This window comes from Zalophus californianus, chromosome 15 (assembly GCF_009762305.2).
Source record: "Zalophus californianus isolate mZalCal1 chromosome 15, mZalCal1.pri.v2, whole genome shotgun sequence".
Classification (NCBI taxonomy): domain Eukaryota; kingdom Metazoa; phylum Chordata; class Mammalia; order Carnivora; family Otariidae; genus Zalophus; species Zalophus californianus.
Window position 1 is genome coordinate 11,093,861 of NC_045609.1, and position 24,984 is coordinate 11,118,844.

Below are 24,984 nucleotides of genomic sequence, written 5' to 3' on the forward strand. Positions count from 1 at the left end.
TAAGTATGTCCCCTGCAATATTTGGGACATATTTATTTGTGAGCATAAGTACATAAGTGTCTACATTTAGTTATCTGAAATTTAAATTTAACTAGGAATCTTGTACTGCATCTGGTAACCCCCACTGTGTTTCAGACAGAAACTGCACTATGGAAGATTGAAGACATATTGAGAGGTGACGGGCCAAACAGAAGCCATGAAACTGCAGGAGGATGAATGATATATCAGAATACTGCATCAGGAAGAAGTCTGAAGAAGTCTGTCCATGCCCCAATTATCTGGAGAACAAGACAACCGCACGGCAAGATGAGCATTACTGTGGCATATGAGGAGGTCAAGGAAGATTGGCCTTCACAGGCAGAGGCCAAGTCAGTGGGGCTACCTGAATGGAAAACACCACTGCTGGAGATGAGGTGGTCTTTGGACCCAAGGGAGATGCTTCCATTATTGGATGAGAAATTAGTCCATAGGACATCTTATTAACAGTTGACAGTTCCAAAGGATACTTACAAGACTTGCTTACGAGCTCTGTGGAGAGTTCTCTAAGAGCCTCAGAGTTCTGGGCCCATGGTTGGGTGTGGTAGGGCTAAGGATGGAGGTGGGAGAAGGTCACGTGCCTTTAGGAGAGTAGAACTAACGTTCACTATAAAAGTCAGTGCTACTGAGAGTGACATTTTGAGACTAAATGAGATGTCCAAGGGAGAAAGCACAAAAGCAAAAACAGTGGGAGGCCTAGCGCTAAGCCTTTGGGTTTGTCTGCACGTTCCCCTTCACAGGTGTGTGAGGATGGTAAGAGGATTATGAGCCAGCAGGAGGAGATAAGCTGAGACCCCACAGCAAAAAACGTATAGTTGATCCATCCAGCCGAATTTCATGACTGTCTCCAGCAACTTCCCATTGACAACAAATGGGAGCATAAAAAAGGGCGATGGTAACAATTTTTTAAAACTGAAAATTCTAAAAGTCAAAAATGTACAGCTACTGAGCAAGCCAGGGTGGTAAAATGTGACTGACTGAGCTGACAGCTGGTGGCTTTTAGTACTAGGTGATTTTTTTCCTTATGTTTGTACATAGGCTTGGGCCCTATGTTTAGTTCATAGGCTCCTAGGCTCTCTGAGAAAAGAAGGATCGATCAAGAACTAGAAGAGTTCCAACGTACTTAATTGGGAGACACTTAAATTTATCACAGTTAATGTTTTTAAATTTTATTTATTTAGAACTTTCATTTTAACATCTCAAACTTTGAGGTATGCCACTGCCCAACTAAAACCTAAATGAAAATACACATGAATTTGCATCTCAGTTTCAAATTTTTCTTGTATAAATATATTTTCGTGTTAATCTTTTGGCTACTGAAAGAAATGGAATGAGAGATCGGCTAATTAATCCTGTGTTTCCCTGGGTCATTGTCAAGTAATGATCTGTATTAAATGAATTGATACTTGATTAACTTTCTTAAGTAACTGGGATTCATCAGAAGCCCAGCAGACTCATCTAATGTGAGTGTGGTGTACTTTGTGGAAATGAAGGAGGGCTTACGTTGTCAGTGAAGACGACTCCTAGTTTCCACATCTGATACTTCACGTCGATAGAGTTCAGTCTGGAAAGACAAAGAAGAATTTGTAGATATGCACATGTAGCAGAGACTCAGAGGACTGTAAGAAGCTGCCAGCATTGCTCCCATGGGATGAGACTAACAACCATCTTGGGAAATCAGTTCCTTCCTGGGGGGCGCCAAGGGAGGAGCTGATGGATGATATGTTACAGGGTTTTGAGATGCCTTTTCAGAGGGATCTTGGAAGACAAAACAAAACATCACCACCTTCAACCTCTATGATTTAAGAATAGCCCTTTCTTGTTCTACATCACATAGAAGGTTAACTCACTTCTTATGTGAGAATGATCCCTGGAAACTCTGCCAGGTTAACCAACATGGGTGCATCAAGTGTCCTCACTAGACATTGGTAAATGCATTCCAACAAAATAATTTTTACTTACACGAATAAAAACTTGCATAAACAGGCATATTCATTGTACAACTGTACTTAATTTGCCAAATGAAAGGCCTTTTTCATCTTGTTTGTGTTTCCTTTTGTTCTCAAAAGCCTTCTCTACCCAAGAAGGGATTCACCTCTTCCCCTTGGTTCCCAGAGCACCTTGTAGGCTTAGACTTACTATGATTACTCACGTTGTGTGGTCATGGGTGTGTAGGTATCTATGTATACATTTATGCCTTTCTCCCTAATCTGTGAGCTCTCTAGCCCACCAAGCACATTATATCATACATGAAATGTCTCTCAATAAATACATGTTGAGTGAATAAATCTTAGCATAAATATTCATGATCTTCGCAGATTAAATACTCAAAATATACTTTCTAATTTTTTTTTTCAGAACTTGACACTGATTTATGGGCTAAAAATTATACCTTTGTTCGCCTTTCCAATATTCCAGGTAACTAATATAACACAATATAATATTAGCATTATTTTCAAAAGGGCTTCTCTAGACTTACTGTTTTAGTCTTTGATTACTTCTTTAGTCATTTCTTTTAAGAAGGCCAATCTTAAATTATAAATGCTAGGATCAATCATTGCCAATCAAAACTGACTTCTTAGGAGACTTTGCCCCCAAAGTTTTATTGACCTTAGCCCAGGACTTTTTTTTTTTTTTTTTAAATATTATTTATTTATTTATTTGAGAGCGAGCGAGCGAGCAAGAGAGCACAAGCTGGGGGAGAAGCAGACTCCCCTGCTGAGCAGGGAGCCTGATGCGGGGTTTGATCCCAGGACCCTGGGATCGTGACCAGAGCTGAAGGCAGATGCTTAACCGACTGAGCCACCCAGGTGCCCCAGGACTTTTTATTTTAAGGAAATAAAGTTATCTTTGAGCTAGAATCAATTTTGTTACTAAAGGACACTTTTTAATATTAAATTTATTTTAGAGGCAGAGTGGGGGGAGGGGCAGAGAGACAGAATCTTGAGCAGAATCCCTGCTGAGCATGGAGCCCTACACAGCGCTCGATCCGATCCCACAACGCTGAGATTATGACCTGAGCCAAAATCAACAGTCTGATGATCAACCAATAGAGCCACCCATGCACCCCTGCTAAAGAATATTTTTTAAAGTTCCGTGAATATTTACAACGGGTTTCAATATGAAACTATATTATTTTCTTAAAAAAAGAAAAAAATGGGGAAAAAATGTGGTAAAATGCTCGGGAGCATGATTATTTTCTATGAAAGCAATCTAAAAGTAAGTATTTCTATCAGGATGCCTGAATGTCCCATGGCAGTTTCTTTATTTAAAATGCTGTTCTCATTTTTTTTCATCCCTATCAAAGTCTGCTGTCAACATCATGCAGAAGCATGTCCTTTTCCTAGTGCGGGGCATTTTTCTCACCAATCTTGGCAGTACTGATGTTTGGGTGGGGCTGGCCCCCAGGGATGGGCGATGGCTGACCTAGGCCAGCCAGGGCATGCATTCACCTCACCACAGCGCTTGGCTCAGGGGAAAACTATAAGCCAGAAGCTGGCTTTCTGCCAGCTTGCTAGATGGTTTTGCGATATGCCACAAATGAAATGAAAAGATGTAGGCTGCAGGCAGCCATTCTATCCCCAGAAGGTAATCTGGCTACCTATTTATTTGATTAACAAGCCCTGTATATTTCATTGGCAAATACATGTGCAGACAGATATGTGAATCATGCTTGTATTCAAACGTTCACATTAAGATAATATACAAACCAGATAATCTTTTAAAGATCTTTCTAAATGTTTTAAATAAAGGAACACTACCTGTAACTCTTTCCTAGTTGTGAACATTATTTACTAGATGTGTATTTTTCTATTTTTATTATCCATATTTAAAGGTATTAATGCCTGGGGAAAAAAAAAAAACTAAGAAAAAAATAAAGGTAATAATGCCATATTAATTTCTTGGTACTTTGTGAGGAGTCAAACTTGCAAACATTTCCTAGGTGAAATAATGGAAAATTCCCCTCATTTAAACCTATTTGTTCATAGTGGAAAAAAAAAAACAACCCACAAAAACCAACAATAAAAAACCAGTCTAAACTTTCCTTCCATTTTTCAGACTGATGTTCCAGGGTCATAAATATGGCCGTGGAAAGGGCATAATCCCGTAAAACTAGTTGTTTGTACACTGTTTGTCGGAGATCTGGAAATGTTAATAGGAAGCTCAGCACCACTCTGACCACAGTCCTTGTTTTACATGAAATCCTACCATAAGGGCTCGTAGTTCTCAGCACCATCAATGTGCTTCGTTTTCTATCCAGCGACACAGTCTTTAAGTCCCACATGTGTTTTCTTGAAGTACCCAGGTGATATTTTGGATCTAAATTCTTGCAGTTTCTGTCATATGTTTGCCAGTCTAATTTTCAACTGAGTTCATATTATTTAAAAAAAAAATGTAGCTCTAACAATTTTTCAGATAAAAAATATATGACCAATGAGATAGTTCAGCCCAAATGTTTTTTTTTTAATGCTAGCTAAAATATTTATCTGAGACAAAATACTACTACCCTACAGAGCCTCAAATATCTACAGTCACCACATCCTAGTTGACTGACATAAATACACAAATAAGAAAGGTTGACATGTTTTAAAGGGAAGGTAACTACTGTGTTTCCTCTAAAATCATTAAATGGCTACAATAAGAAATTACATTTTTAAAAGCACGTAGGCTTTACATTTATTCCAGAATTACAGGTGATCCAATTTGCAAAATATATTATGTATATATATGTACACTCAACACTACATATGTGTGTGTGTGTGTGTGTGTGTGTGTGTGTGTGAAATTCCATCTCGGGCAAATTCAATTCAACTGGTTCACATCCTGCTAGTTATATATTATTCCCTTAAAGCATGGTATTAGGAGTGCCTCATTTTAAAAATTAAATTTCCAAGTAACAGCATGACAACATAGTATTTCTGGCATACGAGTCTTTGCTATTTAAATAAAACACATTATAATAAAAGAATATGAACTTTGAACATTTCTAATAAAAGGGCTACACAAATTCCCTTTTCCAAAACATAAAAAAGATTAACCTCTTTTCAGGCAGGAAGCATCAGAAAAGAAAGTCAAATATGGTGCTTTTGCATATGTTTGACTTTGACTTAAGTGGCATTTAGGGATTAGAAAAAGCAAATTAAGAACACAAATCTTTATTTTTCCTTTATGTAAATACCAAAAAGGTCACCTTCCAAAATTATTAGGGAAGAAATCCAATCAGTCCGTAGCTGAAAATACCCGGAAGTTTAAAGCAGACCTTCGGTACATCTGCTTCCCTCCTCCCTTCCTCAGACATCGAGGGGAAGGAAATCAGTGCACTATCAAGTTCAGAAACGTCTGAATTTCTCCTCTTTTCAGGCTAGAGCTACAGGAAAGGTCGTAAGCAACACTCACACGGCCGACAGGGAGCTGTCTTTCTTCGGCTTCTTCTTCTCCCGGGCATCGCTGAAGTCCAGAGCAGCTTTGTCCATACCGAGGAGCTCGCTGATTCTGTCCCGGCCATAGAACTCTCCGTACTTATCCATAACCTGGGGGACAGGAATAAAAGCACTTTACCGGCCTCGTGCATTAACTAACCCCCTGTATGCATGTGTATACAAACATCTAATTATTTTTACACTTACTCCTTATTTGCCGTATGTTCAAGTTCACTTAAAAGTTCTTGTTTAGGGCTCCTTTTCTGTGATCGCACTGCTTAAGGTCCAAGCAACTTACAGTGTTTTAGATAAACCCTCTCAAAGGAACAAGATTTCTTACTCGAGGGAGGCGTGCCAAAGGAAGGGGCTAGGCCAAGTATCTAAGTCAAGAAGTGGAAGAAGATGGAATGAAAGGAACTTCAACCAAATTCTCATACTTTGTGCCTGGAATTACGGTAAGAACTCTGACCTGCTCTCCCTCATGGGATTGTCACAGTGTATCAGTTTCCTGTTATTAGCATCCTCCTCTGCAGATAAAGAAGGTGTGTCTTAGGAAGTAGAACATGCTCAAGGTTGCTAAGCCTGGCCAGAGACGGCACGAGAATGCTTCCAAGCAGGGCCTGACTCGCAGCCAAGATCTGCACAGACCACCGCGGACCCAGGGTGGGCCACTCGGGATGGCATCCCCTCTGGGGTGTCCGTTGCCACCATCCAACACTCCCTCCCATTGTTTCCTGACTGGAGCAGCCCCCCAGGAATCCCCGGAGCCTTGTCACCCACCTCGTGTCTTCAGCGCAGTCCTAGCATAGGTTCTTGGGGCACCGTTCGAATCCCTTCTGAGCAACCCCTCAGCGCCCTGGCCCCTCTGTCCCTCGGCCACATGCGCCTGGCTTGGCCCATGTGTCGTGTTTTCAGACCAGTGCGTAGACTGCCCACAGCTCAGCCCTGAGCCCAGGAAGTGCGGCTCCGGGACACGGCCACTCGACCCAGCGCTGACAGACCACAAGAGTTCCCCACACAGTGAAAGTGGGGGCAGCAGGAAGAGGAAGGAGAGAGGACCGGCCGCTGAGGGGAAAGGAGGCAGGGAATGCCAGCGAGAGTGGATGAGGAAATACACCAATGGAAAAGAAGAAGGGACTAGGAGAAGGAAAAATCAGGGGCGCCTGGGGTGCTCAGTTGGTTAAGGGTCTGACTCTTGGTTTCGGCTCAGGTGGTGATCTCAGGGTCACAGGATGGAGCCCTGTACGGGGCTCTGCGCTCAGCGGGGAGTCTGCTGGAGATTCTCTTTCCCCCTGTCCCTCCTCCCACCCTGTTCTCTCACTCTCTCAAATAAATAATTCCTAAAAAAATAAAATAAAATAAAAATCAGCTTTCTCTAAAGGTATATAATCAAGGTAAGTGAAAACATGAAAGAGTAAAGAGTCTGTGAACACTGATTACAAAGGTTCATGAAAACATTTGTTCTGCGTTATTGTCACGGCACTACAGATGGGCTGGGATGAGCTGAGTGGTCGCTCCCTCTGGATTGTGTTCTCACCTTGTTCCCAGGAGAACAAATCGGGCAACACACAGACACACACACACACACACACACACACACATATAGCAGGAATGCCACTAAGAGTCCTAGCTGCAATTACAATTTATTTATTTGACTCTGAATATGTAGTTTCCTTCCGAGAAACTTGTGCTTTAACAATTTAAAGCAGTTTCTTCATTAATTAAGGAGACTAAAATGATCAAATTATTTAAAATTATTTAAAAATAAGTCTTTCAAAGCTTTGGCCTAGTTTGGATGTGCTCGGAGGCAGAGCAATGTTACTCAAAATGCCAGGTCACACAAGGAGACAAAAAACTTGCACCAAAATAGGGGCGCTTGGGTGGCTCAGTCAGTTAAGCGTCTGCCTTCAGCTCAGGTCATGATCCCAGGGTCCTGGGATTGAGCCCCGCATCGAGCCCCGCATCGAGCCCCGCATCAGGCTTCCCGCTCGGCGGGGAGCCTGCTTCTCCCTCCCCCACTCCCCCTGCTTGTCGTCCCTCTCTCACTGTGTCTCTCTCTGTCAAATAAATAAATAAAATCTTTAAAAAAAAAAAAAAACTTGCACCAAAATAAAAATTGACAAACATGCTACTTCTCTCAACTAGAAAGTCTTGTTATTAAGGAAAAAAAAAAAGGTCACTGTGTTTCATCATGTACCTGACTTAAATTCCTGGTGCAAGCCTTCTATCTCCCCTCAGACTGGTAACATAAAATTTGCGACGGCTGGTTGCGAACCGTCCTGAGTAACACTGAACTGGTGAAATCCAAGGGAACAAGACCACTTCATTTGGCAGGTGTTTCTGTCTATTCAGACAGCATCCTCTGGGACTAGAACCCATTATGGAACAGAGGGTGAGCTGGGTCAGTTTGGCAATTAGAAAGGTTCAAAGAGTAAGTAGGAGCTAGCGTATAATCATTATAGTATTTTATGACATACAAGTAATGGCACATATATTATTTCATTCAAAAATGTGATTAACGTTAAAATTCTGTGTGGTGGAAAGAGCAGAGATGATCCTTGACTCTCAAAATCTGACTCAGCCGGTGCCACAGTGGACCCCTGACTCCATATTGCTGTTCTTTCTACCACCCTCTGAGGGAGTGGGCATCAGAAGAATAAAACTTGATGAAAATAAAAAGATCTTTAAAGTTTGTATAAAGTAAATAAAACTCGGTCCTTTGTTGTCATGCAAGAGCTTGACTTCTGTAATGTAAAGCAGGATTCCAGCCCTGGTGATTTATAGCTGTCTTATCAGAAAATGGCCATCGGCTAATTTAGGTTACCCAAACAATCACAGAGAAAATTCTCACTAAGTCCTGTTGCTGTGCGGACTGAGCACCGTTTATTCGCCTGAGTCAGAGGATAGGTGGATGAAGCAGTGCTTATTTATTTTATAGCTAGAGAGTATGGGTTTTTTTTTACGTGCAATTTTTGAAATTCATTTTCAATTCCACTGCCACTTTGAAATTGACATTGACAGATAAAGCACACCTCAATATTTCATTCTACATAGGAGCCACATCAAATTCAAGTCTGAATTGTGCTCTAGGAAAGAAACAGAGAACGCATTCCTTTTGAGAAGTATTACCTTTCTTTTAACAAATTTGTCCCAGTAGTTGTTGGGAAATGACCTAAAAAATATAAAAGCATAAAAGTAAAATAATAACATTTGAAAAATGATAAACAATATCTTGTTTGGAATATACAACATATTTAAAATAATATGTAAACATATATTCTTCCATTCACAAAAATCATAATGAATTTATGTCCCATCTTATCCCACAATTTTTCTATATCATAGGTAGATCAAATATTATTTAAAGGTTATGCTATCAATATATACATGCAGAATCACAAAAAGACTATGGACTACTATTTTAATGGAGAAGAATATGAGCATATTTATTAATAAGCAGTTCTTGTTATATTTATTTACTTGTCAATATATGTCATTTGTAACATGTCAAATACATTTTTTTGTCAATTGTGTTCAAAAATTAAAGTATCTAAAAATCTGTCATTGTTTTTCCTACAAAGTAAAAAAATCTCATTTGTCCTCAAGGAAACTGAGCAAGACACCAAATCCTCCAGGAAACTGGCACCTTGACTAACACCGAGTTCACTTAAAGGGACAGACTTAATTTGACTTCGTATAAACAGCTAGAGTTGATAAATAAAACACTGAGCCTTTAGAGTAAACATTTATAATGCACAAAGAAACCATCCCTATTTGAAAACTCGGAGCTTATTAGAAATTTTAACTTCGTAAGAATAAGCAAGACTGATGACAATAAAAAGATATTTCACACTTGAGTAGTACAGACCACTCAAAAGCTACTGCATCACTAATACCTTTAGCGGTGGACAATTACACTTTTGGGATGGATTTATACCTGGAACAGCAGCTAGTAGTTTGGGTCTTGATCTCACAAGTGTAATATTTAGTGTATAGAAAAAAAGTATTTGTTTCTCTGCCTTAAGTTTTACAGGTCTTACTCCTTAACTAGTTTGATGCCCGGCTGCTTGATGATATCAACAGCAAGTTTACAAGTTCGATACATTAGAAGTATGAAATGCAGTATTTCTGCCTTTAGTGCTAAAACTCTTTCCTTAATTTTTGCCTCCTCTGTGCTTTTGGAGGAGAGAACCCTGCTCTGTAGGTTACGTACCTCCAGCTACACTCTTCCCTGAACAGAGTAATGGGTGTCACATTCCATCAGTGCTTTGAAAATGGACTCAAAGCCATTTTTGATTAAGGAATTCAGAACACAGATGGGAAAAAATTGACGGCATCCATTAAGAAGCTGACAGCGTTTAGTCTTTTGATATTCTTGGCTGAAAATATCACTATTATTCACCTCCGCTAAACTTCTGACAAATCCGCAAGAACTCCAGCAAAGTATTTTTTTTTTGTCTTGAAATTTTTGAGCATAGAAATGTCTCACATAATTCTTTACTCACTGTGTGTTGATTACAAGTCTATCCCACTGGCCTTTAATATCATCTTCTGAAGGCTGTTCTGTAATGTAAAGCCCATCAAATTCCAATTTTCGAGCTACTTCCTTTTCTCGCTTAAAAATAACCAATGGGACCTACATTTGAAAAAATAAACACATTAAAATTAGTTTAGATTTACTGGTATCTCTTGTGGTCACTATCTGTACAAAACAGATTTTTGGAAAAAGAAATATTTCCCATGTGACTTCCAGGAAGGTAAACCTCGGTGAAAATGAATTGGTTATATTTAGGCAGAAAGGAACATCTAGAGGTTTAGGAAAAACAAATGGAATAGATATCATATATAATCCTATGTTTCTAAACACATGCATATTTACAGATACTTGCACTAAAGAAATCACTTTTAAGTATCAAAGAGAAAAGGATTCAATATATCCTTTATTACAACATATTTATTATATATCTTTATATATGAGACACGAACAGCTACAATAAAATGTAGCAATGTTCCCAATGTTCCCAAATGCATGCTTCTAAAAAGTGCAGTTTTATTTGTGAAATCTCTTTAATGATTCCATGCTCAGAGTGTCCACATGCATTTTGAAATAAGTTTTAATTTCAGCATCAGCAAAAATCTTTGTCAGTTTGCCAAAATGTTTCCAGAAGATATTGATTCATCTCATCTTCTCATCTGGACAGATTTTACACAAGGCAGATAGAAGGATGCAGACGTTTTGGAAGTATTCAAGAATACCTCCCCCTACCCCAACTCATAAAACAAAGGAAAGAAAACGAGGGAGAGGAATTTCTAAAGAAAATTTTACATTCTAGTCTTTTACTCTAGGCTCTGGTTTTTCAAAAGTCTTCTAGAAGTTTCACAATCAGAGGCAGGGGACAGCGAAATAAAGTGTTACCATGAAAAGGTGTCTTGCCAGGAAAAAATAAAGACGTTTGCAAAAGTGATGGGCAGCCCTGAGCGCTCGGAGACTCTTGAGTTCTAGTCACCAAATTATATTATTCTCTTGGTAGGGATCTAGGGATAGAGCTGTATTATTTTCTGGGTGAAATGTGACAAACTATAAAGCATTTGTGCCAGTGATGGCATTAGATAGGTACCTAATAACAGGACAATCAGAACGACTCAGGTTCCACACGATGTATTCGGTAACTCTAATACACCAGAGCACTGCTAGGACACATGGTGGGTTACTTCTGCGGGGTCAAGTTTTGGTGAAACGGGCCATTATGTGAATAATTACCAATATGTGATAAAGCTATATAACAAGATGGCCCAAAGCCATCTGCCCTTCCTGGGACAGCCTGCAGCCAACGTGGAGCTCTGAAGACCAGGCTCCAATGCCCTAGCCCAAGACAACCCTGTAGGGACATCCCAACTCATGGCCTGAGGCCCGTGCATGGGCCCTGTCACGTCTGAAAGGTAGCACCGCTTTCCCCTCTGTTGCACTCTGCTTCCTTCCCTTGCCCCGCTGGTGTTGACTCATTGAACATTCCCTAATAATCCTCATGCAGGTGATTTGCCCATCTCAGAGTCTGCTTCCGCAGAGGTCCAACCTGCAACAGACACAGGCATACACGGACACACACGGGTACCTTGGTGCCTTACTAGCTTACTTTCAAGCAGTAGTATCCGATGATGCAGAAGAAAGAAATGACCGTGTGGAGAATAGCTAAGATCCTCAGCGTGGGCTCCATATACCCGCTGCTCTCCTCCAGGACGTAGTGAACCGCGATGATTCTGGGCGAGCCGCCATCTAGGCTGCTAACTTTGGCATTTTCACTCGAACTGCGAGGGGGGAGCTCCTTTCCTTCAACCACAGAAGAAGTGGAGACCTGATTCAAACCATTTAAAGGAGAGTCAGTCGCTTCCTCGAAGATTATCGGTGCAAACAAGAAACCCAGTAGAAACCCAGGGGAAACCCAGCCTTATCAGCGAAGAGCCAGAGATGAAGCCCGTGTCCCATGAAAAGACTAAAAGCAAAGGCTAAAAATAAAGAGAGAGCTTTTCAAAACCCAATGGCAAATAATGAGCATACTCTTTAAAATTCCTTCTAACCCAAGCAAGAGTTATGAGGATTCTAAGGCATGCGGGGGTGGGGGTTGGGCGTGGTGAGAACAGATGGCTAAGCTGCCTTCCCAGTTATCCAAAGAATTTAACGTAATAAAAGTATGCCACACCCAGATATGGTAACAAGTGAGATATTCAGCCAAATTAGGCTAGGGACACTGGGGAAACCCTCCACTGAATCAAATGCTCATCAGCTGAGACATTTCCCACTTAGTTTGGAAGAAAAAATCTACTCCTGTCCTACTAGACCATCAGTGATGTGCTTGACCTCTAGGTTTTCTCTTTCATCAAAACATATTTTAGAATAGGTTTAGACGTGCTCGTTAGTGGATCGGTGAAATCTACACATGCAATTCAGTCCATCTGCAGTTTCATACTGGTTATTGAAAGACAAAGACATACGTACCTTATAAAAGAGCAAGATGAAATTGATTGCAAATGCGACAAATAAGGCTAACATTCTCATGTTGTAAAAGTTGCGAGCAAAATAGTTCTGAAGGTGAAAAAAATGATTAAAAGGTCACTGAATCAAGAGATTGACATGTGCAGACAATTTACATTAAGCATTCCTTCGTTTACCCAAAACTATTTCTCGAGAGCCTACTGTGTATCAAGTAGCATTCTTGGTGCTGTAGACATAACAGCAAATAAGAAAATCTGAGCCACCATGGAGGACACAAAGGATAAAGAAGCACATCCGCAGATTAAAGAAGACGAAACAAAACATAATCTCAAGGGATGCTAAATGCTATGAAGAAAAAGCCATCAGGTTAAGGGCTTAGGGAATGGGGGTGCTATTTTAGACAGGTGGGTCAGGGAAGGCTTATTTTAGGTAATAACATTTGAGCATGGGCCTGAACACCATGGGCCAGCAAGGCAAGTGAACAATGTCGGGGGAGAGTGTATTGAGAGAGAGAGAGCATGGGTTATGGGGCACCAAGGTTCTGAGTTCCGAGTGACGGTGCGCTTGGGGACAGCGAGAGAGGACAGGAAATAGTGGGAGGGAATGAGGTCAGAGAGGTGAGGAGGACATAGGCTTACAGGCTTTTGATAAAAGTTTGTAATGTTCCTTCCAGTGCAATGGGTTGGCTTATGACCTCTGGGGCCACGCTGCCCGACTGCGGAGCCCACCCTCACCACTCACTCACTGCAGATGCAGACAAGCACCTAACCACTCCTGCAGTATCACTCTGATCATCTGTAAAGTGGGCGTAACAACAGAACCTTCCTCAGAGGTTTGCTGTGAGGATAAGTTCATGGAGGGAAAGTTAGTTATTAATCTTGTTATCATCACTGGAATTATTACTGTATTCCAGGTGGGATGGCAAGCTATTGGGGGATCTGAAGAGGGCTTGATATGACTGGAAATTATAACTTCCCTGTGGGAGACAGATAAGAAGCAAGCATGGAAGGAAGGGGACGAATTAGAGCGACCACAGGAGAGCAGGAGGGGTGGTACTGGTGGCGGTGGCCTGGCCTGGGAGGAGCTGTGGAGACAGAAGAACTGAGCAGACTCTGGCTATACTTGGAAGACAGAACTGGGAAGAATTCCCACTGGATTGGATTTGAGGGAGGAAAGAGAGAGAGGACTCAGATATCGTAACTTCTGGATTTGGGGTCAGAGCAACTCAATAAATGGTTGGTGCCATTTATCGGCTGGAAAAACACCTAGAGGAGAAGTAGATCGAAGGAAAAAGGCGATCGGAAATATCAAGTACTTGTTTTACTGTGAAATGGGAGAGGTCCATGGGGCATCCAAGAGGATATGCCAGGGGCTTTAGCATGACAGGCCCTACCAAGATGACAACGTATCCTATTATCGGTCTCCATGTACACACCCCATTCGGGCTGTGTCATCTCCCACACAGGACCCCGCCTTTACTGCCACGGCTTATGGACTACCTACCACAGCCAAACCAGGTCAGTCACACTGGTTCTTCTTGTGGAAGGCTGGAACTGGGTCATGAGAGGCTGAGCTGGTAACCTTGGTTATCTGAGCTGGCAGGTCACAAAGACTTGAGGGACAAGGGGCCTGTGGTGGCCTGATGTGGCCATGATCAGTCTTGTGTAGACAAAATGGTGGGCAGAGGAAGTCATATTGGAAAGAGAAGCAGGAAAACAGAGAACACATGACCCTGAGGCAGACGATGGAAGACAGACCTCACTGACTGGCTTTGCACGACTGTAGTTAAACACGGTCTTCAGGAATCCACTGGGGCTATGGCGGGTTATCGGGGAGCCCATTCAACCCCATGCCCTACCATCTATGCTGCACCTGTCACCATGGCAACTATCACAACACAGCATATCAGTGATTATCTAGGGGTATCTACAGAACGTTTACGTTCGGAATACTTGGTACCAAACAATGTGGGGAAAATAAAGGGAGTTGAGGAAGACATAATTGAAACTATTAACTAAAATATGTTTGCATAAATTATATAAGAATGTGTAATATTTATTTATACATATATATAATTATATACATATATAATTACTGAGGACACTCCATTTCCCTTCTAGGTGAAGGGCTATAGTATACCGAGTTTCTTGCCTATTTTTGATTTCACAAAGGCTGTAAAACATTAAATATGATTTTGTCTTTCAAATGGCTTTATTATGAGGAATGTTGGTCTTGGTTTCTAGGTCGGACATTATTGGTTAGCACCTCTTGTAGGTTTACTCTGCACACTCATCTCCCAACATTTTCCTGCTTTAAAAAAGTGTATACATTATAATAAAAGGCCTTTCAGCCAAAATTTTTATGAATTCCATCTTGTATGAATATGAACAGAGAACTACACCTTTCTTGGTTTTTCAAATATGAATATGCATTTTATTAATTTGGAGAGCATTTCTGCAAAATATATAGGACACTACATAAAGAACTGTCTTCTCTCTTTTCATTCCCTTCTTTTCCTTGTTTCTGTTTAAAGAATAAATTTGAATAGACCTTATTATCAGTAGGAAGTCGGCTCACTACATTAATGTTTTTGTAACTGGGCTTTTAATAAAAAGGTGATGTTCTAGAAAAACTGATGAACCCAGTTCTGGAACATCAATATGAATTACTTGTACCCTCAAAGTCGTGTTTTGCTTTCATTCACCGCAGACCCTCACACAGTGTGTCCCGCAGAGTATACTTATTAATCTGCCCTAAAGCCTTTGTGGGAACACACCGGTTGCCCTGTGTTGGCAGTCACTGTATCAGATGGTTTCAGGTAATGTGGATGTGTGTGGAGGTTATGGTTTGATGACAGGGAGCAGTGGACCAAAGGCATTTATTATAAAATATGAACACACTCAGGTGAGTAAATAAAACATATTTGTAGGACTGACTTGGTCCCCTGATTGCCACCCAAGGAAAGGTCAACGAGTATTTACTAGGCCTGAATTGCTATGGTCTCACAATATATCAATAACAATATTCACTCTAGAACATCTTACTAGAAGTTTCTGTTGATATGCTATGATTTTCTTCCAGAACGCAGACTCGGGAATTTCCGGCTCCCCGTATCTGTGTGTGTGGAGCTGTCTCAACTTCTGTTTACCCTTATCTTCTTTGGCTTTTTCTTCTTTTTCCCCATCTTCTCCCCTGCAAACACAAATGACTGAAATATAAGCCATCCAGAAACTAAAGAGGTGAACGGGTTTGTGCCAAATTAGACACACGAACAAATACTTAAATCAGAGCATCCTTGTTGAAAACTAGTTCCTCTTTCAGTCCATTATCATATTCAGATTTTTAGAACGAGGGCTAAGATTTCCTGCCTCTCACTGCCTCCCATAGATGGACAATCCTGTGAGGGTCAAATCTAAAGGACATTTTACAGGCTTGAAGTGTTTTTAGAGCTATATGTAACACATTCCCTTCCGGTTGTGCAATAAAAACACTTAAGTAAAAAGAGGCTATCAAAGAAGACACTTTTTTTTTTTTTTTTTGCTGTGACTTTCCAAACAACCTTATTTTTAAATTATGATTTTCAGGTTCAGTTTTCACACTGACCAGCCATTAGGACTTAAAATCAGAGGCGTATGCATTTGGTTGTTCACATGGATAAAGCATGTCAAGATATTCATTTTGCAGACAATTATGGAATCAGAAGCACTGATATTTGACACCTACAACCCTTCTGGTTATAAAATACCAAAATCCTTCAGGAAAGCCTATTTATGTCACATATACACAACCCATACTTAACCTGTATGAGCTCTAACATTTTTTTAACATGAAAGAACTGTCCCTGAAATGGCTGTCATGCTGTTTCATTTCATTAAACAGTCATTAATGTGGCCATTTTTACAACCAAGAAGGATCTATAAATAGTGCCAACTGTAAAGAATAGCCAAAGAAAATAGCAATGAAGAGAAAAATATAAGTGCTAAGGGAGCACAGTGGCTCTTACAGGTACTTCAGATTTGACTTCACTGATTTTTTAAAAGTGTGCACATGAAGCCGTCTAAACTGGGGGAAAGATGTAGGTTTCAGTGATTGACAGAAAGCCAGTGTTATGAGGAAGTGATCCATTTTTATTGTTTCACATTCAGCTCTTTATTTCTTACTGCTCTGTAGCACTGGGAATGTGGGGGGAAACTGAAGATTTCTGGGTCCCGCACCAGATCTGCTGAATCAGGGATCTCTGCGGTGGGGCCCGGGGATGGATCTTGGTTTTTAACAAATTCGCCGGGCCATTTTTATGCGTGGGACGTCAGTGCAAGAATTCTACACAACGGCGTTCAGAACGTTTGTCTCCTCCCTGGCTGACGAGGACAGTAGTGTCTGCACGGTTTTAGGCCCGGAACTGAAGCAGTCAGTGCCCTTGTGGACAGCATGACACGGAATCACGGGAGTCGCCCACAAACAGAATCCTCATGGAACAAAGAAGACGGGATGGCGTGGCAGCCCGAGGGCTTGCCAGAGCCTCTCCTCTGGGATGGCGGATTTCGTCCTGTAGCACCAGACTGTCCGTCATGTGCTCAGGAGGGAGGGCGAGCAAGTAACGGAGACTTAGTGAAACAAAGGGAGGTACACAGAAACAACACATACTCCGCCTTTTCGGGTTCAGATTTGTTTTCTTCTTTTTCCTCCTTTTCTTCCTCTTTCACCTTCTGTTCCTTGAATGAGCCAAGGGGGAGAAGAAAGAAAAGCAGGGATTACACGTCACCTTTGAGCGAGTTGAGGGAACCCTGTGACCATGAGGCAAACCATAACCTGCAGATGATACCCTCTTGCCACACTGGCGCTTCCTTCCACTCGTCCCTCCCACGCCAGCAGGAAGCACAGACCTGCTGGGCTCCTTCTCACTTTCTTTGCATACTTCAGAAGGACCTTCTTGCCCTCATCCACCTCCTCAAACGTTACTCACCCCTTTAGGTTTCACCGAAGTACTCCAAACCGTAGTGACATCTCTGCTCTCTCAATGTTTGTGACCTCTACTGTCTAGTGTCTATATTTACTGAGCACTTACTAATTTCCCAGTTTTTTCGTGAGTGTTAGTTAGACCTTTCTAACAAACTCTTTAAGGGGCACCTGGGTGGCTCAGTCATTAAGCGTCCGCCTTCGGCTCAGGTCACGGTCCCAGGGTCCTGGGATCGAGCCCCGCATCGGGCTCCCTGCTCCGTGGGAAGCCTGCTTCTCCCTCTCCCACTCCCCCTGCTTGTGTTCCCGCTCTCGCTGTGTCTCTCTGTGTCAAATGAATAAAATCTTTAAAAAAATAAAAGGCAATTTGAAAGCAGTGGTCACATCTTCTGTTTCCCTGAATGCGCTATGATACCCAGTGGCGTTAGGCACATGGTAAAGACTCATAAAATATGTGCGGCCAGGATGACTGCTCAGCTGACTGTTGTCGTTAGGGTGGGGACTTGAGCTTATACCTTAACGGTTTAAGATACTTCAGTAATTTGTAAAGAGTCTTAACAAGGCCGGCGTTGCCTACCATTTCCCTTTGGAAACTCAAGTCATGTATTTTTTTTTTTTTTTTTTAAGATTTTATTTATTTGACAGAGAGAGACACAGCAGGAGAGGGAACACAAGCAGGGGCAGAGGGAGAGGGAGAAGCAGGCTTCCCGCGGAGCGGGGAGCCCGATGCGGGGCTCGATCCCAGGACCCCGGGACCGTGACCTGAGCCGACGGCAGACGCTTAACGACGGAGCCACCCAGGCGCCCCTCAAGTCACGTATTTAACACCACTCTGGCACCAGCCCGAGAACGGGGCTGAAGTTCATTTTTCACACCCACCTGAAGTCCAGAGGGCTACGGTGACTTAGAGTCCATTACCTGGAATTTTTCTTGCACATCGGGGATGGGGACCGGGTTGCTCATGAGGTCACTGAGGCCAGCATTTGGATTATGGGGAATGAGTTTGTACTGTCCTCCTTCTCTCTTCAGATCCAAGCCAAATATGTCTGAAAGAAGGTCGCTTTCCTCCGTCAGCTCCTTCAGGTCTGTCAGATCTTCCGAGGGCAGGGCGGCTTCCATGGGTCTCCTGTCTCCCTCCTCGCCATCCTCCCTCACCTCATCCTGAGTGGGGTCCGGCATGTTGGCTAAGAGCTCTGCCACCCTGATCTTCTTTGCTCCTTCTACCAGGCTGCCCCCCAGCAGCAGGCTGCAAACGATGCGGAAAAAGCCTCGGGAAACACTGGCCACGAAGTGCAGGAGGCTCGCGAACATACTCCAATAGGATGAAAAGGCGGCTGTGACCATATCCTTCACGGTCATCTTCTTCACCTTCTTCATCTGTTTCTTCAGGCTCTTCAGGCTGAGCATTCGCATGAGGGTCAAGATATTGTACCTGAGAGCCAACAGTGCCGACTTGACCGTCAGAATGGAAAAGAAACCCATTCTGGGCCCCTGCTCTTCGGGCTTCTCCTTCTCACATTCGTCCTTATTTGCCGACCTCTCGTTCAGATCCGACTCGGAGATCTGCGCCGCCAGTTGCATTTCAAATATGGTGTCCTCGCAGAAGTTGACGAAAAGCTCCATCTTCTCCTTTTCTCCCCCTTCGTTGACCACGTCAAAGATGAACTGCCGTTTGGACTCCTTGACCTGGGGCTTCTCCCACTGGGTGCGGCTGGACTCACTGATTTCGAAATAAACCCGCTCGATGCGTTTGGCACTTCCCATGATCTCGATGCGGCCCAGAAAGGGCTGGAAGTAATTCAGGACGCTCTCTGCCAACTCCAGGAACGTCTGCAGTCGAGTGTCGTTGGGCATGTGTTCGGACAGGTTGGTCAGGAGAACGGCAACGTTGAAGCCGATGTCCTTCGCGGGCTCGTGGAACCGTTTGACAAACTCTTCATAGTCGAGGGTCTCGTTTTCATCGGTCTCTGCACAGGACAGAAGAAACTCGGTTTCTGACTGCGTGTAGTGCTTATGGCTCTCCATCGCTTTATGGAAGTCCCTCTTGGAAATGACTCCCTTGCCGTCGGGATCATATTCCTTAAATGTGTCAGAAGAAGTCAAATCCTTTAGTTTTAAGAACATGTCAAAAAACTTGAGAATCATCTCCACGTTGTTGGAAGATTCCACGAGCATATCGACCATCTGTTTGCCAATGGTTCCATTAACAACATTACCTGGTGGCAAAGAATTGCATGCGTTCAAAGGAAACATTTTTGATAAAACCAGTGCCTACAGAAAGAAAATGACAATATAACTCTTCCATGACATCTGAATCAAGGATACCTCCTTGTTTATCTTCCACTGCACGAAGTCTCAGGAAAAGATGGAGAGTGATTTGTAAACTCTAGCTTAAAGGAGGGATTACATAAACACATGCAAAACCATATTTTGCAAAGGGGTTAGACTAACAAGGGTACAACAGTATTTGAACAAAAGCTGTTGTTTTTTTTCCCTCAAATTGATCAAGGAAGCAACATATTCTCAGATAGAGAAAATGGGGGAATATTTTTATATCCTAAAGCCAGAAACTTAAGTCCAGTTTCATATTAATAATAAAAATGAGCATTTGGACAGCTTTTTAGGGTTGAAAAATCATTACTCGTAGACAATGCCTGATTTAATGCTCATAGCTCTGTAAGGCAGTTTACTTTTTATTAATTCTGATTTTACTATTGAGGAAAGTGAAGTTTAGCAAATCAGTGGGCTAAATCAATGTGCCCGTTGTGACGGGATTAGTGAGGATGAGTGCCAGGGCTTTAAACAGATCCTCTGAAAGCAAATTATATGCTCTTTCTGGTTTACAATGTAAAGCCCTCTCCTTACATTTCTTCATGGTCCGGAATATTTATTGTCAGAAAATGGAAGATCACTGATAAGCTTGAGAAAATTAGATAGTACCCTAAATTATAGAGTCACAGAACGCTTTTATTCCTTGAACAGAATGTGCAGTGTAACATAAAGACAGAAACAGAACAAAGACACGTGGTGAGGTCTGCTGGAGTCCACTTGTGCCGCAGTAAACACCGTGGTTATGAGCGCGGGCTCAGGAGCCACACTGTTGGGTTTGAATCCAGGCTCCACCATCTACTAGCTGAGCAACCTCAGCTTTCGGTGCCTCAGTTTCCTCATTTCCAAAACAGCAGTAATGATACTACCAAACTCCTAACCCTGGCATGAGGATTAAATGAGGAGCTGCTACATGATAGCGGGTGGATTTACATTGTCACGGGTGCAGTCACTGCTTCTCCTGCTTTTATTCTGCTTGTTACTATTAACTAGACGAAAATTTGATTTGACATCATGGTAAAGGGTCCTGCGCTCCAGTGGCTGCCACCTAAGGGTTTCTGCCAACGTGGCATCTTTGAAGTCCTACCACAAGGCACGCCTCTTGCCTTCGTTAATCGAAGGGCAGTTACGCAAAGCATGGCCAACTGAGAACCAGAGAAAAATTAGGAGGGAGTCAAGAAAAAAGGATAGGTAACGATAGCAAACATTTTTTAGTAGCTTTGGTCACAGTCACATGATTTCACTGACTTCTCACATTCCCTCTGTCATTACCTCCATTTTACGGAGAAGGAAATGGAGAAGGAACTAGGGCAAGGGTCGCACTGCTAGGAAGTGGGAAAGCGGGGATTCGAACCCAAGCTCTTGACCATCACGCTTATTACTGCCCGACACAGAAGAGAAATGCAGTAGCAGAGAAAGGCAAGTTGGAAAGAGAAAAGAGAGAGAATGCGAGCGGAGGGAGGCCCACGGCAGAAGCACGCACGAGACTGCCACCAGCAGCTGTTCTGGGGGGTAGTGCCCCCTGTTCTCCTTCTCCTGAAGGATGTGAACAACCCTTGGGAGTCACAGTGTTTACGGAGTTGGAGTTTATCCAAATGCCCGTCATCCCCACTGATCATAAACAGACTAACAAGCAAATAGCATCTTTATATACTATGTGTCTGGAGAGCGTATTCTTTAGGCTATCGCTGTGAGACGAAAAGTGTCGCTATACATCACGACTGGTTTCACCCCACCGCTATGTAAACTGAGATAGGCAAGGCACCTCTTTTTAAAAAAGATAACTTTGAGAAAACAGTAATAAAGCCAGCGATAAATCCAAGGTATCTGCCGCGTCTCAGTGTTGGTATTTCATTCTTTGTGGCATGCTGACTTCATAAGCAAGCGCACACTGATCCTTGAAATAAGAGAATGACGGGAACTTGAAAATATAAATCAAAACTACCTTCTAACATGGACAGCAACATGACCACCATGTCCTTCTGAAGATCCATTAATTCTTTTAATAGCTCAATTTGACTGGAATCCTGAAAATATTAACATACATTATATTAACATACAACACATAATACATAATATATATAATATATAGCATACATACTGCATTTGAGAGAATATGAGATGATTATGTAGCAGGGACATACTTATTCTCACAAAGAGTAGTGCTTTACCAATCATAAATACTTTCTAGGATTACCGAATAAAAGAAAGGCCAAGTATGTAGCCTATTGCAAAGAGATATACTTCAGAGTTAGTATTTACTACTGATTCTATCTCATTTTATTAAAGTATGTGTGAGGACAATGAACAAGTCTAACAGAAGGATGAGAGCAGCCTCAGATTCTCTAGCACCACACGAGACTCATGTGCCTCTACACATCTGATTTCTTTTTTATTTTATTTTATTATGTTAATCACCATACAGTACATCATTAGTTTTTGATGTAGTGTTCCATGATTCATTGTTTGCGTATAACACCCAGTGCTCCACGCAGAACGCGCCCTCTTTAATACCCATCACCAGGCTAACCCATCCCCCACCCCCCTCCCCTCTAGAACCCTCAGTTTGTTTCTCAGAGTCCTGAGTCTCTCATAGTTCCTGACATCTTTCTTTTTACTTGAAGACTGAACTTGTTTTTCCTTCTTCCTAACTTATTATACAAAAATGTTATATGTTTTGTAAAAATTAACTTATTCAGGAAAAATAGGCATAACAGTGATATGACAAATTTATTTTATATAAATCTAACAAAAATGTACCCCAGTACCACCTATATGAACAATGCATAATATATGTTATTTACCAGTTTTATTAAACTCCCTGATATTTCTCTGGTTAACGTTTTCTAGGTCTTTTTGTTTGTGTTTGCTTTTGAATTTTCATCATGAAAAAAATTCTTTTACAGAGATACATTGTGTCCAAACATCACTGCTTAGATTCAGCGTCTAGAAACACAGAATGTACTTACATCCACATTACGACATTATGAATCACCAAATTTTCTTTTCATTTGAAACTATGCTTTGTTTCTTTTAAAAAAATTACACAAGGTATCATTGTATTCATTTAGATTTGGCTACATATAAGGCTAAATTTCTCTATGGCTGGAAAAAGGAGACTTTCTTTCTAAATAATGTGCCCTTGGCTAGGTCTACAAACTGAACAACTGCTAGGTAGCGCCAGATGTTAATAAAACGATGGAACTACACCAGAATGAGAACTCTCTTGTAAGTGTATCAATTTGGTTCATGTTGGTTTCTTCTACTTACTAAAATGTCACTAGTGATTAGATGAAAGAATCATGTTATTTCCTTATTTGGTGGAAGGCACCAATAACTAGATGTTGACAAAACTCAAGCCAGGCTCTTCTGAGTCCTCTTTTCAACTAGGGTTCAATCTTGGGCTATAACGACTTGAACAAAATACTAATATAGTTTCTACCTGCTTAAGGTTGCATCCCTAGGATGACCCTAGCCCACCTTAGAGGGACTGCCTGGGAAAACCCAAGGCTGCTAAAAAAAAAACAAACAAACAAAAAAAAATTGTCCCGTTTGTGCCTGCTGACACCTGGGGACCAGTCTCCTCTCCCAGTCTCTGTGTGAGGGTAGGAGCTGAACTTCAATAACTGTGCCTGTGGGCACAGCTGGTATAATCATCTCTCTCCCTTCCTGCCTTTACTGCCCTCCCCTGCCTGGTTCCTCGTTCTCCCTTTAAAACACCCACTCACCTCTGTACAAATCAAAGTGGAGCTCCGTTCATGCTGGACTCTTTGCCCTACTATGATAGTTAATTACTGATGAAAACCTGTCCTCACCACTTTAACCAATGCCTGGCTTTGTTTATCTCTGACAATATGCTCCTGCATATTGGGGGGGCAGGTGCAAGTGTCCTCACTTCACTGGAGAAAAGGAAGCTGGTGCACACATACTGTCGGGACACATGAATGAAAACACGGGGCAGGACGGGCAATGGTTGGCCTTAAATCCAGCAGTCTTTCCTCTCCCTGACACCTGGCAAACACCCATGCCCTGACAGGTATGTCAGATCTCAGGACCCATCATCAAAGTTCACCGCATCAAAGAGACTTATTTACTCTTTTCTGCAAATCTGTTCTTTACGTGCTTATCCTTACATATTTTTTCTCTTTGACTTTCGCAAAGTTAAATGTCCTGTTGATGAGTGAATGTCATCTATTGAGAACAGCAGCTCGTTTATGACTCAGTAAGAAAACTGTCGCTCTTTAGCAAGGGATTTGCAGATTACAAATCCTTTTTCAGTTACCTGGCAGGAGGAGGAAAATTCCAGTGAATAATCACCAAGAAGTGGGTCTATGAAGGATGGTAAAATGTACAATGTTTGAGGACTACACTGTGTTATTTCTCCATTATATTCAATTCCTTAATACCTTTTGTTCTCAGATTTGAATAATGGCTCCCACCTATTCTTAGCTTGCATAAAATTCTTTTATTAAAAGGTTGTTTTTTTGTTTTTGTTTTTGTTTTTAATAGAGTAAAAAGGGTGCCTGGGTGACTCAGTTGGTTAAGCATGTGACTCTTGATTTCGGCTGAGGTCGTGATCTCAGGGTCATGAGATCAAGCCCCACGTCGGGCTCTGTGCTCAGCACAGAGTCTGCTTGCTAATCTCTCTCTCTCCTTCTCCCTCTGCTCCTCCCCTGCCCAGCTCGCTCTCTCTCTCAAATAAATAAATAAAATCTTTAAGAAATATGTAGAGAGTAAACGATGTATAAAGAAGTGATCTAAGAAAGATGATATTCAAACAAAGGTAAGCATGTTGAATTTGCCAACGATTATAGTATTTGTCATTTAGGATGGAGGATTTACCTGAGACAGCTTCATCTGCATGTGGGCAAATACATGAAGAAAGCCCACAACTGCATCCCACAGCCTGCTGTGGGCCAAGCTCTGCTGATTCCCAGTACAAGGACCCTGGAGCAGAAACAGAGAGACAGCAATCATTCTCGAGAACTTAATGGCCAAAATAAACTTTCCACTAATAAGCAGGGACAAAATTAACTTAGTGTTTACGTATAACGAATTCTAAAAACAGTTTCTCAAGGATTTTCATGTTCTCTTTCTGTATGCTTAATAAAACACTGACAAAAAAAGAATGGTGAATTACTTCATGTTTGTCTGGTTTTTAGTTTCTTTTATTTAGAGGAAGAGGGTAGGAGCCAGTTGTTTTGGTTAAGTCAAATCAATCAGTCCTTACTCTCTGGTGTAGGATCTGAGATT

At 41.8% G+C, this 24,984-nt stretch overlaps 1 protein-coding gene across 1 annotated transcript in view; it reads right to left on the reverse strand.

The window, feature by feature from the left end:
* The window catches only part of RYR2 (ryanodine receptor 2), a 732,757-nt gene that overhangs the window by 18,972 nt on the left and 688,801 nt on the right, over positions 1-24,984 (reverse strand). The window contains 11 exon segments of the mRNA XM_027588196.2: positions 1,540-1,600; positions 5,434-5,567; positions 8,586-8,628; positions 9,962-10,092; positions 11,591-11,809; positions 12,451-12,537; positions 15,492-15,639; positions 17,092-17,159; positions 18,322-19,619; positions 21,677-21,758; positions 24,574-24,678. Of these exon segments, the coding sequence (XP_027443997.2) occupies positions 1,540-1,600; positions 5,434-5,567; positions 8,586-8,628; positions 9,962-10,092; positions 11,591-11,809; positions 12,451-12,537; positions 15,492-15,639; positions 17,092-17,159; positions 18,322-19,619; positions 21,677-21,758; positions 24,574-24,678 (2,376 nt within the window).